This window comes from Caretta caretta, chromosome 6, assembly GCF_965140235.1.
Source record: "Caretta caretta isolate rCarCar2 chromosome 6, rCarCar1.hap1, whole genome shotgun sequence".
Lineage (NCBI taxonomy): Eukaryota > Metazoa > Chordata > Testudines > Cheloniidae > Caretta > Caretta caretta.
In genome coordinates, this window is record NC_134211.1 from 61,490,515 (window position 1) to 61,509,122 (window position 18,608).

Here is an 18,608-nt window from a genome sequence, read left to right on the forward strand (position 1 = left end):
CAAACGCCAGTCCTAGTGAATTTCATTCAGTCCACTTAATTCCCCTTTCCATTTCAGCTGGATACAGTATCCTTTACTATGTGTTCAAAACTGTTGTGAAGTTTATGCTGTTCCCTTTCAAACAGCAGCTGTCTTCTACATTGCCTTTAGTGGTAGGTGAAGTAATTCTTGTATGGAAACACCCCAGTCCTGGGAACACTTACACATGTGAATATCTTTACACATGTGCATAGCCTCATTAAACTCTGTGACCACATTCATATATAAGTATTTGTAGGATTGGTGGAATAGCTTGAGAAATGTCTTGTAATCCTTCAGAATGAAAGGAAAAATGTAAGAACTGTGAAAAGCAAGTTTCAGAAAACTGCCAGTTTGTAATCTTGTACATTAAGTGCAAAATCTTTACTGGAAATTTCATCTGGAAATATTATGAACTTTGTTTAACAGAACAGTCTTCTAATTTTTATAAACAGTGTGCGAAGGCTACTACACTGTTAATTGTGTGGCTGCTACATTAAACAATGCTTGAATTGGGGAAAAGTGCGCTATATAAACATAGAGAAAAATGTCCGGGTCAGGAAGTTATAAAAGTCTTACTGTTTTTCTTGTTTAGTAACTTAATTATTCATTTTTTCACTAGATTTCTTTGCTGGCTATTTCTTCAACCTTGGTCTTCTGATGCAATATCCTTTGAAATTATAATGGCTTTTAAGTGGGAGCATGAAGAAAACTGGCCTTGTAACAGAATTTGTATGTGAGCGGTGGTACAGATTACTATAAATAGCCATGACAACTTCTCATATGAATGGACATGTTACAGAAGATTCTGACAATGAAACAAAAAATGTGGAGCTTGCACCTCCTGAGGAACCTCAGAAGCACAGAGAGATGGCTGTTGATTGCCCTGGGGATTTGGGCTCCAGGATGATGCCAGTACGACGAAGTGCTCAACTTGAGCGGATTCGCCAGCAACAGGAGGACATGAGGCGCAGGCGAGAAGAAGAAGGAAAGAAACAAGAACTAGACCTTACTGCTTCAATGAGGCTTAAGAAACTAGCACAGATTCCTCCCAAAACTGGAATAGATAATCCTATGTTTGACACAGAAGAAGGAGTCATTCTGGAGAGTCCTCATTATGCTGTGAAAATACTAGGTAGGTAAAAAGTACAAGCTAGAGGAAAAATACTTGTTTATCTGCAAATACTGTTTTAGGCCAGAAAACATTAGCTGGTTAGGCTTATGAGAGAGTTACAGCAATAAGACACAGTTTTCAACCTCTGTTGGTGGAAAGAAACACTTAAATTCCAGCCTGCAGTTTCCAGTAAAAGTTGAAGATAGTACAGATCCAACAAAATTCTGTTAGTGATGGAAATTTCATCAATAGTATAAATTATACATATTAATTTTACTTTTTTTTTGTCCTCATTTAAGGCCTGCTGGAAAATATTTTGGATTTGTCCGTGTTTGACTACCTTCAAATGTATATTTAAGTTACAGCTCCTAATGGAGTTGTAGTAAACAATTGATTGCTAGAGTATACATTCATGACCATTAATTAGACACACATTCCAAACCAAATTTTTAATATCTGGGTAGTATTCCAGTTACAAGACCTCCTCCTCTTTCTCAGAGTGGAATCTCGTGATTCTTTCACTCTTCTGTTGGGACTCAGGTATACTACCCCATGATCGCTTGTCACCCTGCAGGCCTGAATGGATTTTAGGCCCCTGTGTTTGTTCACTTCAGGAATCTGTGACCAGTGATATTGACCCAACAGCTTTCTTAAGTTTTATTTAGCAGTTGGATCAAAGCATTAGAGAACAAATGTTTTAAAGCAACAAACAATCTACATGCATATTTAGTCTTATCAGTTATGTTTCATTACAAAAAAAAATTGTTACCCTCTTAAATTACAGTAACAGAAGTGACCCAACTCACATTCTCCTTGAAGGCCAAGAAGTCACAGCTAACAGCATGCCCTGCTGTTCTTGATCTTTCCCTTTTCTTTCTGTATGTCCCCTCTCTCTCACACAAACTGTGTTTTAGGGAAGATCTCACTTTCCATGTAGGTGTTTGAGCCCAAATACCATACTGCTCAATAGTGTCTGTTTTCAGTGTCCATCCAATATGTTTCCTGGTGCCTCAGACTGGTTTTTTCCAGTCAACCCGGGCATCTACAGTGCCTATCCAGGAGAATACATCTTTGATAGCTGCCCCATTGTTTGGGCAGTTGGACTTATTGAGACTCATTGGGTTGTAATCATTGGATTTATAACACTCTCCCCTGTGGTGACAGTGTTGAAAACTATATAAGAATATGAGATTCCTTCAGCCTCCTTTGTTAGTCTAGCATACAGTCTTAGAAGTCAAACACACAAATTCCAGTTTAGACACATCAAAGTATGTTGTTAATGCAGACAGGGTCATATTTCATGACAGTAAATCATTTTATTTTAACATTTCAAGCATAATCCTGTTGGTAATCTGTATTCTTAATTCACATAATTCTATAGTTTGAGAGTCACACTGTTACAACTGGACAGGAAGACGTGTAAATAGTATGCTGAATTAATATAACTATGCAGCTAATGCTCACTTTGAGTTGTTTCAGTTATAAATTTCTTTCAGATTATTCAGAATCTTTCATTTTCAAAAGGAGAGCCATGGTGAGCATAAAATAAGATGAATGTGGAAAAGGAAGTAGTATCTGCACATTGACCATGCAAAATTATTAGTCGAATTGATTCTTTACTGCAACAGCTCCTTAACTCTTAATTGTATTCAGAGAAAACACTACACCCCCAAAAAGCTGACTTTGATTAAAGTGACCATATCTTGGTTGTTAGAGGCCCTCCCCCTGTCTCCCAATAAGGTTAGCAAAAACTGGTATCCTTTTGTTTTTCTCTCGTCACCACCACTCCCGAGCGTCCTGCGGTCTTACTGAACCCTTTCTAGCCCACGACATGTGGTCACTTATGTGCAGCCAGATACCTCTGGTTCAAATGCTGATGTGCTGAGCTTTCGTAGGCTCTGCATAAATAAATTTTTTAACTCTTGTCTGTGTAACTTTCTAATGAAAGTTGTCTTTTTAAATTAGTGGATGAAAAAAGTTACTTTTTGTAGATTGCTGAAATATTTTATTAGCTTTTAAACTAGAACAGTGCAAACATAGTTAACCAGTGATAACTAAAAATAAATTTCATTCCAGGACTAAACAGTTAAACTTTTTTATACAACTATTCCCTGTCTGTCTTCTGTTGGGCAGAAAGTTTTTTGTTTGCATTAAAGGGTTTGTCCGCTACTTCTATTAGTTGTATGCGTTTTCCCAGCCAGAAAGGTAATTAGGAGTTTGTGGCAATCTAGTTGGTAAAGATTAACCTTGTGTTTAAAGAAAAAATGCTTCTGGGACCAATATAATAGACTCTTGTCCCTTTAAATCAGGTGCAGAGATTCTCTTACACGGTGTACAGTACCAGTCTTTCCCTCTTTGCTCATATTTATAAGCAGAGAAAGGAAAATAATCCTGAATATCTACAACTGAGCTATTTCCCACCAACGCAGACAGCAAAGCCAAAAGGGATGTTGCCACCTTGCATATCAAGTGCTACCTGGATCTCTGGTTAGGTCCTCAGAGTAGTCTGGCTAGATATTCAGCATATATCCATCTCTGGCAATTTTATAATCCCTTATGAACTATAAAGTGGGGGATCCATAGGATACCAGTCTAACTCATTCGCATCTTCCAAACTCTGCACTGCAGCCATCATTCTGGTCAAGAGATTCCTTTCAGAACAAGTTTATTCTTAATTAGATGCAGAGGTTGCTATTGAACAGTATAAGGAGACAGAAGATCAATTTTTCATTCAGTTGGATATCAAGAGCAGAAATTGCTATTTCTTTGAGATGCAGACAGGATTTATTTGTAGTGATTTTAGACTGGTGTAGCAATTTGCAATTTCTGCTTGGAGAAAGGGAAATTAGCTTTAAGCTATTTGGATGTTTTTGTCAGAAATGCACATCCATTGGAAGTTATCCCTTATGTAATGTGCTATGAATTTGGAAGCATTTCTTTATTGCAATACAATGGCAATTTGAATATCTGCCAGTCAGTAACCACATATAATAGGAAGAGGCCTATAGTTTCTGTTAGGAAAGTGACAGTCCCACGTAGTACAGTAACTCCTCACTTAACGTTGTAGTTGTGTTCCTGAAAAATGCAACACTAAGTGAAACTATGTTAAGCGAATCCAGCTTCCCCATAAGAATGAATGTAAATGGGGAGGGCGGGGGTTAGGTTCCAGGGAAAAATTTTTTTGCCATACACTACAGTACAGTACTGTAGTTGGGAGGTACCCCACACAGGCACAGACCACTGGCACTGGAGACAATGAGGCAGGCAAGGAGGCTGAAGGTGCTGCAGGCTAGGAGAAGCATGTTGCACAGCAGCAGCTTCCCCTACTCTGCAAGCACCAGGGGTGGGGGGCTCAACCCTCAGCGCCCACTCCACTCCTTCCCCCAAGCCCTCACCTTTAACCCCCCTCTTCTTCCTCCCCTCCTCCCCCTTTATTCCGCACACCGCATCCTCACTCCTCTTCCCCCCCTCCACCTCCTGCCCGCAGCAATCAGCTGGCTTGCAGTGTTCAGGAGGGAGTGGGGAGGAGCGAGGACATGGCCTGCAGGCTCCCCCTGCCTCCTGAACACGACAAGCCAGCTGATTGCTGTGGGCAGGAGGCAGGAGCGGGAGGGGTGGGCATTCTGCGTCCTTGCTCCTGCCCATGGCAATCTTGCAATGTTCGGGGGCAGGAGGGAGTGGGGAGGAGTGAGGACTCAGCATGCAGCCTTCCCCCGCCCTCCTCCCCACCCCAGCTAGCACAGCTGTATCGTGGAGGAGGAAGACTCTGATTAGAATGCAGCGGAGACAAGAGCAGGACCAGCAGGAAAGGAAAGGAAAAGTAGACTGCAACTGGAATTGGGGGGACAGGGAGGAGAAGAGATACAGTAACTGAGTTGCAAGGGAGAGACTGGGACTGGCTAGAAAGGAGACTGAGAGCTGGGGGTGGTAGTTGAAGGCAGGCTGCAACTCATTGGGCTAGGAGACTAGAACTGGGAGTTTGGGGGAAAGGGGAAGCTCGGACTGGCTGGGAGCAATAGGCTGGGAGCTGGTGAGAGAAATGGGAAGGGTCATACTAAGATTCGGTGGGCAGAGAGACTGGGACAGGAAGGTGTGAAGGACTGAGATTGGATGAGGAGCCCAGTGAAGGGAGAGGGACTGGAAACCAACCAGTGGGGGGGACGGGGGGAGAGAGATCAGATGAGGCTCTAGGAGGAGGAATCTGGGGGCAAGGAGGCTGGGGGACAAGAAGTTGGAGTGGGAGGGAGGGGACTATGATGAACCTGTGGAGGAGTGGCGATTGGGACTGGGACAAGGATCTGGGGAGGAAAAGAGAGAGAACTAGGACCCATTAGAAGAAATGGAACAGAGGGGTCAGGGTTGGAGGAAATGGGCAGAAGAGTTTGTGCCCACAAGAGCACACTTGCTTCCAGTGGCTGGAATGGAGCCCAAGTATCCTAAGTCTCACTTTCTTCTGCTGTCATCAAATGTTTGTGAAATCCTCTGGTTAAGTGTGTCTCATCTCATTCTAGCGCTTGTCCACTAGAGCAGTGTTTCTCAAAGACCAGTCCGTGGACCAGCAGAGGCAGCAAGCCAGTCCCTGGTATCAAAAAGGTTGAGAAATACTGCACTAGAGCACTAGGATATCATAGTGATTAGTGCTGTAGAAAAGCAGGGTTTGAATAGTGTTCAGTAAATAAGGCCTAGGACCAGACATTGAACAGAATAAAACAAAATATTAATTAGTTGCTCATTAATTGAGCACAGTCTTGTGCACTGAAAGAGGTGGGGTCTTGTGGAAAATAGTGTGATCATATCATTAAAGACTATCAGAATGCACACATACAAAGGGGCTGAATCAAGGTTGCATAGGCAACTGTTTCATCCTAATTTGAAGGAATGACAACATGTTAGTAGTTGCATATGGTTAATACCCAGTTTAGGATGACATTGAGGTCACGGGAAATCTGAGGTGCTAGTGGAACTACTACTACTACTAGTACTGTTCTACTACGGGAAGAAAGGGTATGAATAAATGGTAAATTTTCAGAATGGAGAGGGGTAACTAGTGGTGTTCCCCAAGGCTCATTCCTAAGACCAATCCTATTCAACTTATTCATAAATGATCTGGAGAAAGGGGTAAACAGTGAGGTGGCAAAGTTTGCAGATGATACTAAACTGCTCAAGATAGATAAGATCAAAGCAGACTGTGAAGAACTTCAAAAAGATCTCACAAACTAAGTGATTGGGCAACAAAATGGCAAATGAAATTTAATGTGGATTAATGTAAAGTAATGCACATTGGAAAAATTAACCCCAACTATACATACAATATGATGAGGGCTAATTTAGCTACAACTAATCAGGAGAAAGATGTTGGAGTCATCGTGGATAGTTCTCTGAAGATGTCCACTTAGTGTGCAGCGGCAGTCAAAAAAGCAAATGGGATGTTAAAAAAGGGATAGAGAATAAGATGGAGAATATCTTATTGCCCTTATATAAATACATGGTGCGCCCACATCTTGAATACGGCATACAGATGTGGTCCCCTCATCTCAAAAAAAGATATACTGGCATTGAAAATGGTTTCAGAAAAGGGCAACTAAAATGAGTAGGGGTTTGGAACGGGTCTCATATGAGGAGAGATTAAAGAGGCTAGGACTTTTCAGCTTGGAAAAGAGGCGACTAAGGGGGGGATATGATAGAGGTATATAAAATCATGAGTGGTGTGGAGAAAGTGAATAAGGAAAAGTTATTTACTTGTTCCCATAATATAAGAACTAGGGGCTACCAAATGAAATTAATGTGCAGCAGATTTAAAACAAGTAAAAAGGAAGTTCTTCTTCACTCAGTGCACAGTAAACCTGTGGAACTCCTTGCCTGAGAAGGTTGTGAAGGCTAGGACTATAACAGGGTTTAAAAGAAAACTGGATAAATTCATGGAGGTTAAGTCCATGAATGGCCATCAGCCAGGATGGGTAGGAATGGTGTCCCTAGCCTCTGTTTGTCAGAGGGTGGAGATGGATGGCAGGAGAGAGATCACTTGATCATTACCTGTTAGATTCACTCCGTCTGGGGCACCTGGCATTGGCCACTGTTGGTAGACAGGATACTGGGTTGGATGGATCTTTGGCCTGACCCAGTATGGCCATTCTTATGTTTTTATGTATTGCAAATCTAAGGAAAACTGCATTTCAGATTAAATTGTGTGACCTTTAACTCTGTAATAGAGGAACCGCTCATACAGCTAGAATCTCCAAGTTGTAATATAATGGAGAAGACAAGAAAGTAACCCACAAAAAGGCTCTACAACAATTATGCTGTTCTTTCCTAGGGCTTTAACTTGTATGCATGTCCTTTTCCCCCACATTCTGGATTCATCTGAGAACTGACAGTTTTGCTGAACTTCAAAATAAGACTGTGTCATTCTGAAAGCTGTCTCCCCTGTTTAGCTTAGTGGGTGAAAAAAAAGCTAGTTTAAGAATACATTTTAAAAAAAATCAAATATGATGGAGTGTGGGAGTCCATTATGAGCAGTTCAGCTCTTTTGTTGAAAACATATTGAATGTCTTCCTTTCAGAGGCCATCATGCTAATTTTAATAATAAACAGCTTCAGTTGCCATGAGGTTCATAGTCAATGATTTTTTAAAAAAGGAATTAGATGTATTTAAAACTACAGCAACAGTTCTCAAACTTTGAGCAACCTGAGGACCCCCATTTTTATTTACATTTTTTCACAGTCCCCCAAGCTGCCCACTCACCCCCAGGCCCCACACCCACTTCACTCTTTCCCCCTAGCCCCGCTCCACCCCTGCCCCATCTCTTCCCTCCCCCAAGCGCACCCTGTCCTTGCTGCTCCCCCTCCTTCCCATTGCCTCCTGCATGCAGCTGAACAGCTGCTCCCCCGCATGCAGAAGGCACTGGGAGGGAGGGGAAGGAGTTGATCAGGGGTCTGCAGATCCCAGTTTGAGAAACGCTGAACGACAGTATTACTTCATATCTGGTAATCTGCAAAGAATGCTACGTTATGCAGCTTGGCTTCTTCCTGTCTCAACCCTTGTTGTCCAGGAGTGGGTCACTATCATGTAATTCTTAAAGAAGTATTACCAAAATCCTTAAATGATCATTATGGCTGTTTTTCATCAGGGTTAATATAGAAGAAAATATTAAACTGTTATCACTCAGTGACTAAAAATCTACAGGAACAGTGGATCAGTATTTTACAGGCTTTTTAAAAACCCTAATGAAACTCTGAACAAGTGCTAGGCACAAATAGCAATGCTGGCCCAATTAATATAAACTGTCCTCATTTTCCATTGTTGAAAATAATTTGTTTTATACTCTAATGCCTTTTAAATGCCAGGTGACATACAGAGATTTAAGCAAGGGAATATATTTGGATTTTAACATATTCTGATTAGAAAGCTCCATAGCTATTTCTTAACCCAGATGTCTAGGTACTGCAGAGGATTAATGAGAACTTGAGGTCCCAAAAGAATATGAAATAAATTAATCTATTGATATAGATGATTTGCATAGATTAGCAATACATGTCTCAGTTAATATTCTCTCTCCTATCCATATTGCACTTTTGAGGTATATGCAGTATGTAACCTGTATTTAAAATAACAAATGACCGCTATTATTTCCTTTCCCTCCTTTTCTAATCTGCTAACATGTCAAACTGCAACAGGAATCCTCCCCTGCAGTTGCATATTTCTTTTCTCCTGCCAGATTTTTGATTAATACACACGTTACATAGTGCTCAGACCTCTTCCCTGCCATTTCTTAAACTAGCAGGAAAGGCTGCAACTTTTCTCATAAACGGGGAATAAAACAAGGAGTATTTGGGTTCAGAAATAGTCTTTGATATATAATGGACCTGCAGTATCCAAAAGAAGCCTCACTTTCTCTGTGAGTAGAGATGGTTTACCTTTCTTTAAGTAGTATTTCTTAACTTTTTTGTCTTAAGGAAAATATTTATAATTGAAAAATGTTCAAAGGTGGGAGTGGATGTAATAGACTGATCTCTCATTGGCGAAAGGTGGGGGAATGAACTGGAGCTTATTAGGTATACTGTACACAGATGTATCCCTTAATCTAGGATTCAGAAATATGAGTCTGGGAAAATATTAGTTTCTAGTGAGCTCATTATAGATTTTTATGTATATGACTGAAATACTTATTAATTGGGTAAATTGGGATGTACAGGCATCTATCTTTTAAAAGTCCCTGCCCTGTGGGAATACCTAATTCCACTTCCATTCCTCTTTTATCTTCCCATGAAGTCTCTCCCCACCATTTCCTTGCTTGTTCCCTGTCACTTTCATGTGTCTCACAGACAGTATAGAACTCTGGCCTTTAACACATGTGCACGATCAGGGCAAAATAACTGCCGAAGGAGGACAGTGTGATGGACGCATGGGGTGCAAGACTTTGTAGGGGGTTAGAAAGAAAACGGGAGATGGAAACAGTCAACTGTTGGTGGATTGGGTGGGGGAATGTAGAAGTAGCCAGGAAGTGGGCAGATGGGGGTACAGCTGTGGTCTGTATAGAGGGAGAATTTTTAGGTTTGTAAAGAGAAAAGGAACATTTAGAGAGAATAAATAGAAGGGGGAGGAAAAGTACATAATAGACAAGGAGAGTGAATGGAAAATGGTGGAATGAAGTAAACTTGAAAGAGAAAACTATACAGTGTTTAGTTACATTTATTGTATTTTTCTGGTTAGTATCCCACTGGCAGAATGTGAGTCAGATTGCTAAATGTAATTAGGTGTGTAACCAGGTTAATTGGACAGGTATTTCTAAAAAATTGCATGCTATAGCACCTGAATTTTTCACTTTTCTGTGAGAGTCCAAATGTTTTAGTTCATCAGAACCAGTCACCATTTTGGTGATCTACATCACTTGTTTTACAAGGGGTTTGCCATCTGATAGTGCTCTGTTGGTGAATATTCTTGCCAGCTGATCTGGATGGAAAAGTAAAGAACAAACTTTAGATACCACTGTGGGAATGGGGATCAGGAGTATGTTTTTTTACATAGCTGCATCTATAGCTTTCTGCTGAGACACTGATTACCTTAGGATACCTTATTCTAATATGCATTTGGCCTTGTGTATGAAATACCCAGTATTACTGTAACCTGACTATACTCCATGGTATGTCTCACGGGATGAGACTGGACAGCTGGTGCTGGACTCCAGTGCTGCTGCTGCAGCATACCCTTTCCCCCATTTCCCTGGTGGTAAAGGGGACACTAAGGTCATGAAAGGGGATTAAATGGTGACTGTACAATCAGGGAGTCTTTGATCTGTGCTTTGCAAAAAGTGCCCGTTCCTCCAGGGATCTGCCTTTGCCTAATCCTAGACACTGCTCCTCAAGGTCCAAAGGTACAAAAGCGTGCCTCAGTTTCACACAGAGGACAGTTGCCTACATCTCCCGCAAAACACCTTCATCCAGGTCTCCTGTCTCCGTTCCATACTCAGTGTCACTCCATCTCCTTCCTCAGTGGTGTGGCTAAACAAAATAGACAGTCATTGCAGCTCTACAAGACTTCAGAAGAGCTTTAGAAAAGCCACAAACTTAATTCCAACCCTTATGCAAGGCATTTCCCTGTTCTGTCTTCCTCTAATGCTGGAATAACTCACCCCATCTCTCCCAAAAATGTCTTACCTTGTTTCTAAACCCAGCTTTCCCAGGAAGCCCAACAGGTCCACTCTGATTCTGTGATGGATAAACACTCTAAGCAGCACACAGTGCTAGATGCTTTCTATAGCCTACAAGAGAGACTTGAACCCAGAATCCTCATCAGAATTTATGATGAAAGGGGCCTTTAAAGCATTTAGAGAGAGCGGAAACTACCGCTTTAGAAAGATGATTGAGCAACGGGCACACCTTACAAGCAAAAAAATATATATGCATGCACACATTGATACCCAAGACCCTACTTAACAGATTAGGATCTGCCCTTCAAAGATTTACCAGGAGCACCAAGAGTTGTGAAGTTAGAAAACCCCGAGGATGAAGAAATGCATGAGGGCAGAAGATAACCAATGGGGAATAGTCAGAAATTCCCTGATCCTCAATCTCAAAAGAGGGAAGGCTTCTCCCACAGAGGCTTTTATAGTCTTAATCTGCCTTCATGTGGTTCAAATGCTGTTCAGATCACCCGTAGTTTAATTTGTGTTCAATATAGAATACTGCATTGTCACCTTCTTATTTATCCTTCTTCCAACTTCAGTCCTCAGCTGCCTGTTAGAGAAAGTTGTTCTACTGGATTGGTTCCATTTTCTTTTGTAACACAGCTAATTAACTTTTTATAGTCACTCAAAATGAAAACATTAAGATTAGTTTTAAATACTGTATATTGAAATACCACACTCCTGCAACAGTCCTAAAATTCTACTTTCTGCTAAGAAATCTAAGCCTTTTAAACTCTCCCCAAAAAGTAAATTTAGTAAAGTATAAAAATGCAATGCTAAAAGTTATTAAACCCTGTTAAAATGTATGTCCCAAGTAGAATTCACAACCTAATGGGTAAAGCAATTTGTAGTCTGAATTTTCCTATTCTGACACACTAAAAACGTACAGAATTCAGTATGGTAAGAGGATTATTTTGTGCTTCTTCCTCTTCCCCCTGTCTTCAAACCTGTAAGTTCAGAATTGCTCAATATAATTTTTAATTTTGCTCCTGTCAGAAACACTCTGGAAAGAGGAAATGGCACAAATGTACCTAATACAAAAATAAAGCTTTTAATGCCAATATTGTAAATGTGTGAAGAAGATTGTATTTGAAATAGGGTTCTCTATTTATAAATATTCAATAAAGCATCTAGATTACTTTAGCAAAGCTGCTAACTTTTTCATATCGTAAAAGAGGGAATATTTTACATCTGTTATTAATGGGTTTTGATTATCAAACCCTTTCATAGCAACCCATTATTTTGGAGAAGCTAAAGAATGTGAGGAATGAATTGCTGCTGCGATCTGGAACTTATCTGCGAAGATTTTAATCAGCTTTTTTATTGCTCCTAATTACACTGATTTTTTTCCTTTTCTTTAGTTATGATCTGCTCTTCAGTGTGAGGTTTATTATTAGTGGACTAAATAATGAACAGTTGTGCATGCATCATTGCTCATTCAGTCAAGGTTGAACTGCTATCTTTTGTACAAATCTTAAAAGTTTAGAATGTGCATAACAAAATAAGCTTAACCTAACTCTCACATCTTTTTTTTTTTCCCCCCTCCCCTGTCCAGAAGTGGAGGAGCTGTTAGCTTCTCTTAAGTATATCCAACACACTTTGGTAGACCCCCAGAGCCAAGAGGATATCTCACTCATTTTACAACTTGTCCAAAATACTGATTTTCAGAATGCATTTAAGATACACAATGCTGTCACAGTGCACATGAACAAAGCCAGCCCTCCATATCCTCTTATCTCCAATGCACAAGAGCTAGCACAAGAGGTATGTATAGTATACATCTCAATGCTATATTTTGTAACTTGTAATTTGTATAATTAGAAATATATCCAGTTTTATCTGTGTATATCAAACTTGTCTGAGTTATTAATAATCAAAGTTGAATTAAAATGGATCTTGATATATGAATAGTCACTGATTACTGCATCCACTTTTTCCAGAATTAAGCATTACATCCAGGAATTAAATAACTTTCAATTTTGGGTTAATAGCTCAGTTTTTCATAGTAAGAAATTTAACAGCAAAAAAAAGTACAGTACTTAAGTGCAAAATATTACACCATTTAAGTGCAATGAAAGAAATGGTGCTACAGTAATAATGGGAACATTTTTCATAGCTCTTCATATCCAGTATCTGTAGATATTGTTCACTTACAATGGATTTGGCATTCTTCTGAGTTTTGAACAGTACTTCAGGGATACCCCTGAAAATGAATCGAAATGAAATCCCTGAAGGAAGTAAACTTAACCATATTTAAAGTTCTTCAACTGTTTGAATCTTTAGGTCTTTGCATCTTGGGACTAAAGATTCTGTTGTATATAACTCAGTAGTTCAGTGTTGCTTGGCCATCTGGATTGGTGATATCGTCTATGCCAGTGGTTCCCAAATGTGTTCTGCCGCTTATGCGGGGAAAGCCCCTGGCCTGCCTGGGCCACTTTGTTTACCTGCCACGTCCGCAGGTTTGGCCAATCGCGGCTCCCAGTGGCTGCGGTTTGCTGCTCCAGGCCAATGGGAGCTGCTGGAAGCAGCGGCCAGTATGTCCCTTGGCCCGCGCCACTTCCAGCAGCTCCCTTTGGCCTGGAGCAGCAAACCGCAGCCACTGGGAGCCGCGATGGCCTGCCAGGGCCTGCCAGGGGCTTTCCCCGCACAAGCGGCAGAACAAGTTTGGGAACCACTGGTCTATGCCTACCTTAACTACTGATTTAAAAGTGTCGCTTAAAATCAGACCGATTATTTTATCCTAATGGATCCCAGGTGACACAGGAGAAATGGATTTGCAGAGTTCCTATGGCTATCAGTCACCAAATAGCTTTCATTTCAAGGCATGGTCAGAAAGAGAGGCTTCCTGAAAACTCAGTTGAAAGCTGCTTAGACTCCTAATCTAGTTTAAGAATGTAGGAGAGAGTTGAATTATCCCTATGCTAAAAGCCCAGTACATAAATTTAAAAGAGGTGGTATGTATACTTGTTCCCCACTTATCCTTTAGATCTTGGGGTTACCAGGGACCAGTTCAGCCCCCAGCACTGGTTAGAGCAGGTTGTTCCCCTCCCTCACTTTCTGATCCTGTAGTGATCAGGGAATAGTCAAGACATAAAACTTTACTGGTCATATCCCTTCCCATCCCTGGAATACCCCCCAGGTGTCCCAAAAGACTCCATGACGGGGTCTTTGCCAATTCTGCGACCTCCTGTTCTGGGCAAAGGACAAAAGAAATATTGTACAAAATAAGTAAGATTGAATTTATTGTGCTTTGAGAGAATAGAATATATTACATTCATTTGTTAGAAGTCCTTGCATTTAATGAAATATTTTTGGCTGTCATTAAGGGGCCTCATTGAGCAGAAATGATTTTTGCTAACAGGATTTGTTAAAGGTCAGAACCAACAGACTGGAAAAATGCATATTTAGCCAATAAATGAATACTACAATTGAGTGCAACAAACTTCCAATTCAAATCACACTAAAGTAATTTAAATTTTGAGAGCCATGTACCCCGGTCACCATTTTCACTGAGTCATGCCATTTAGGAACAAGTGAGCACCTGATATTTCTTTGGGATTTTTTTAAAGTGACTCTCAAACTGCACTTGAACAGGAGTCTAGTGTAATTTTTTTAGATGTTTTCTGTTTTAGAAATCATATAATCATAGAATTGTAGGACTGGAAGGGACCTTGAGAGGTCATCTAGTTCAGTCCCCTGCTAGCAGGATTTGTTAAAGGTCAGATAGACCCAGCAGACTGGAAAAATGCAGATTTTCATTCCTTCTCTTCTTCCCCCCTGTTAATGCAATTAACTACAACTTTTGGGTGTGAATCTTTCCATCTTGGCCGCAGGTGAATTACTTGCATTTTTTGAGAGTATGAGGAAGAATATAGGACATTCATATTTTTTGTTCACACATATAATTTGAACACAAACTTTAAACCATTTTAGTCATAAAGATATGGCTAGTCTTTTAGGAGCTGTTTAGTAATTTTCTTTCTCTTCCCCATCCTTTGACTTAGCTTTACAGCATGGATGCTGGTTTGATCTCCCTCCTTTAATGTCTGTGTCTTCACTGCCTGATAACTGGGTACAAGCAGCTTTAGCATCCAGGTCCCCCCCTTTCTCTGTAAGAGCCTGGGTTGTTGAGGGAAAGCTAAATATCCTTATCCATAAGCACCACCAAATAGGCCTCAGCGTCATAAGCTGTGGGAGACAGTGCTAGAAGATGAGTGGAAAACCATTTTCCAGAAGAAAGTGGAGAAGGTGCCTGACTTTGGGGATCTCTTCCAAATATTAATTGCAGGACAAATATGCCTGCAATTCCAACTAAGCAGCCACATAGAAGCCAGTATTTGTGGTGATATGCAACAGCCTGTGGATTTGTCCATAGGCAAGAAACCTGTCCTCAAATTGAGTTTCCTGTTCTTCCTTTCAAGGAATCCAGACTGTTTGTAGATATTCTTTATTCAGCCCTTAGTGCAGTTTCTGGGAAGAAAACCTCCTTTCCAGTTCTTGTTTTACTGTCCTGCAAGCCAAAACCTTTTTCCACATCCTTAATAGGAGAATCACAGAGCCCTCTTAATGCAGGAAAACTTGTGTAGGCTCACCCTTCAAAATGCCATTCTCCCACTTCCCTCCTTCCCTGTTTTAAATCCAACTTAAAACCTTTCAGGACCAAAAGAAACTGGGCAGAGCCAGTTCTGATTCTTTTTGGAGTGGGAGAAGAACATAAATATGCAACTCCATTGTTCTGGAGGTTAGGTTTTTGTATAACAGAAGGAGGTTGCAATTTATAGAGGTCTAGCTGCACAACTTCGAATTGTAGCAGCTGTGTGTGAATGTGCAGTTTTTTTATTAAAAGAAAACACGCACAGGCAAGTAAAAAAAAACAAAACTTATTAATTCATTGTTAAAGTTACAAATTTTAAATGGTAAAAATCAAGAAATTGCTCTGGCACTCCGATTTCATCTGCCACGTACATATTTTGGATTACTCTTCAAGCAGTTGAATGTATATTGTAACATACAGTATAGACAATATGGGTGAACTAAAATTGCTGTACGAACTTTGTTCGTGCTTCTTCGTCCTTATTTTAAATTTGCAATCCTTAAAGAGTTGTAATGAATTATTGGCTTTATCTTTTAAAACATTTTAGAATTTTTTACATAATTGTACTGTGCTAGTTTAGCAATTCAGCTGGAGTGTTTGTGGGAGAAAATGTGTAACTGATAAGCAGTCAGCAAAAACTTGTGATTTATCTATTTTTTTTAGGCACTTTAATTTAATTAAAAGGCTGAGCAAAGCATGCAGGCTTAAGGAATTTATCTGGAGATTAACTCCCTAAACTAATTTGGTGCACTCTGACTCTTGAATAAAAATAGTGTTAAACATCAAATGTCATTACATTGGTTTAAAAGTCAGTTAAACTTGACAAAAATGGGGGCCAGGATTAGAGGAACATGATCTAAATGTTGATGCTGTAACAGCGTTTGATACAGCATTCAATACAGTTTATAATTTTTGGCATAGAAGAGCATCTAAAAGCACATTAGCAAGAACTGTCTCTCTAAACCTGGACTAGTTAAACTTAATTTGATCCTGCTTACACGGAATGAATTCTAAACGCTTCAGAGACTGAAAAGTTTTAATTTTTTTTGCAAGACCAGATGTATGTAAATAATAAAATTAGACCATTTTTAATGGGCTTAACTGAACACTTACTACTGTACTTATGTATAGGGCTCCTTGTTTGTCATGGAGGTCGCAGAAGTCAGATTCTGTGACTTTACGCTATCTTTGTGACTTCTGCGGGGGCGAGTGTGGCTGACTCCAGGGCCGCCCAAGCAGCTGTGTCTGGGACCACCTGTTCAGGTGGCCCCAGGGACAGCCACACTGGCTGCTGCTGGGGCAGCCCCAGGCAGCTGGCCCTGGGAATCATCTGAGCAGTTGTCCCAGGGTGGCTGGTGTGGCCGCTGCCATTGGCCCCCAGCAGTGGTTTCCGGGTGCCTGGAGTAGCCACTTCCCCGGGTGGCCCCTGGTGGTGGTGGTGCCCAGGCAGTGACCCCATTAAGATTTAGTTAGGCATATTTATATTATGTCCTGGACAGGTCATGGGCTGTGAATTTTTGTTTATTGCCCATGACCTGTCAGTGACTTTTACTAAAAATACCGGTAACTAAATCATAACCTTACTTAAGTAATATAAAAATGCACACATCCTATATTAAATAAGATTACATTAATATAGAAATTAATATTAAAACTGAGTTGCTGGTTCTGTTATAAATAGGGCCCTATCAAATTCATGGTCTATTTTGGTCAATTTCACAATCATAGGATTTTAAAAATTTCATTTCAGCTATTTAAATCTGAAATTTCAGTGTTGTAATTGTAGGGGTCCTGACCCAAAAAGGAGTTGGGCGGGCACAGTTTGCAAGGTTCTTGTAGGTGGGGTTGCGGTACTGCTGTCCTTTGCGCTGCTGCTGGCAACGGAGCTGCCATCAGAGCTGGGTGGCCGCAGAGTGGCTGCTCCTGTCCAGGAGTCTAGCTCTGAAGACAGAGTTGCCGCCAGCAGCAGCTCAAAAGTAAGGATGGCATGGTATGTTATTGCCACCTTTACTTCTGCGTTGCTGCCTTCAGAGCTGGGCCCTAGGTCAGCAGTCACCACTCTCTGGCCGCCCAGTTCTGAAGGCAGCAGTGGAGAAGTAAGGGTGGCATGGTGTTGTATTGCCACTCCTACCATACTTGTAGAAGTGCTGCCTTCAGAGCTGGGCATCCAGCCAACAGCCCCGGCTCTCCGGCTGCCCAGCTCTGAAGGCAGAGCAGAAGTAAGGGTTGCAATCTTGCGACCCCTTAATATAACCTTGCAACCCCCCTGCAACTCCTTTTTAGGTCAGGACCTGCAATTTGAGAAACACTGGTCTCCCCTGTAAAATTGTATAGTATAGGGTGGAAGCACACAAAAGACCAGATTTCACTGTCCGTTATAAACTGTTCTTCAGATGACTCTCAAATTGTGGTGTGTAATTTGGCATGCACATTCATGGCTCTGATGCAACTATTTGAGCTAAAATTAGATGTTTTGGTATTGTTTTACATTTTCAAATTAATATCTTATAAACAAAACTTAATCTTTTTGGTAGAATTTGGTAGAATTTTTTTTAATATGGCAGACTTTTTGCAAAGCATTTATGGGGTAGAAGAATAATGTAGCAGATGGTGTGGATTTATTAACTACAAAACTAAGCCACTGCAACAAAGAGGCCAGTATAAAGTTACTGTTGCCATGTGCACACAATAGATCACTAAACAAGATAGAGAATAAAGCTATACACAGAAAAGATTACTTCAGAATTGGTGGAGACTCCTGTGGCTTTACCAATTTAAAAATAAGAGGCAGTGCAGACTAGTGCCTTTAGTTTTAATATTAGCTCTGCCATTGACTTGGTCTCTCATTTTTGGCAAGTCAGCTCTGATGCTGAATCACAGTAACCCCATTTGTGAACAGTTGTTCACATCTGCAGAAGTTATTACAGACCATAGCATAGTAATCTGACACACTGGAAGATACACATGTTCTACATGCTATTATATCTGCCAGAATTAAATAGTCCCACAGATGTAATAAAGGTACTAAATGTATAGAGAGGAGAAATGTAGTATTTCATCTGAATACATATAATGAAAGCATTTAAAGAACTATGAAACTATTCCAAATAGCAATCCAATTTGAGTGAAGAAAAACACAATGCACGAAAAATGTCTCAATGGGCCAGGTTGGCAGGCATGGATATTTCAAAAAAGAAAAA

The 18,608-nt window shown here is 40.5% G+C and overlaps 1 protein-coding gene across 6 annotated transcripts in view; it reads left to right on the top strand.

Annotated features, from left to right (window-relative positions):
* The window catches only part of PALS1 (protein associated with LIN7 1, MAGUK p55 family member), a 140,698-nt gene that overhangs the window by 81,832 nt on the left and 40,258 nt on the right, over positions 1 to 18,608 (top strand). For 5 of the 6 annotated variants that reach the window (XM_048855336.2, XM_075129632.1, XM_048855331.2 and 2 more), the window contains 2 exons: positions 641 to 1,153; positions 12,370 to 12,578. In XM_048855336.2, the coding sequence (XP_048711293.1) occupies positions 787 to 1,153; positions 12,370 to 12,578 (576 nt within the window). In that variant the 5' untranslated portion in view covers positions 641 to 786. The remainder of the gene's footprint in view (positions 1 to 640; positions 1,154 to 12,369; positions 12,579 to 18,608) is intronic. The other variant, XM_048855335.2, reaches the window with a different exon arrangement.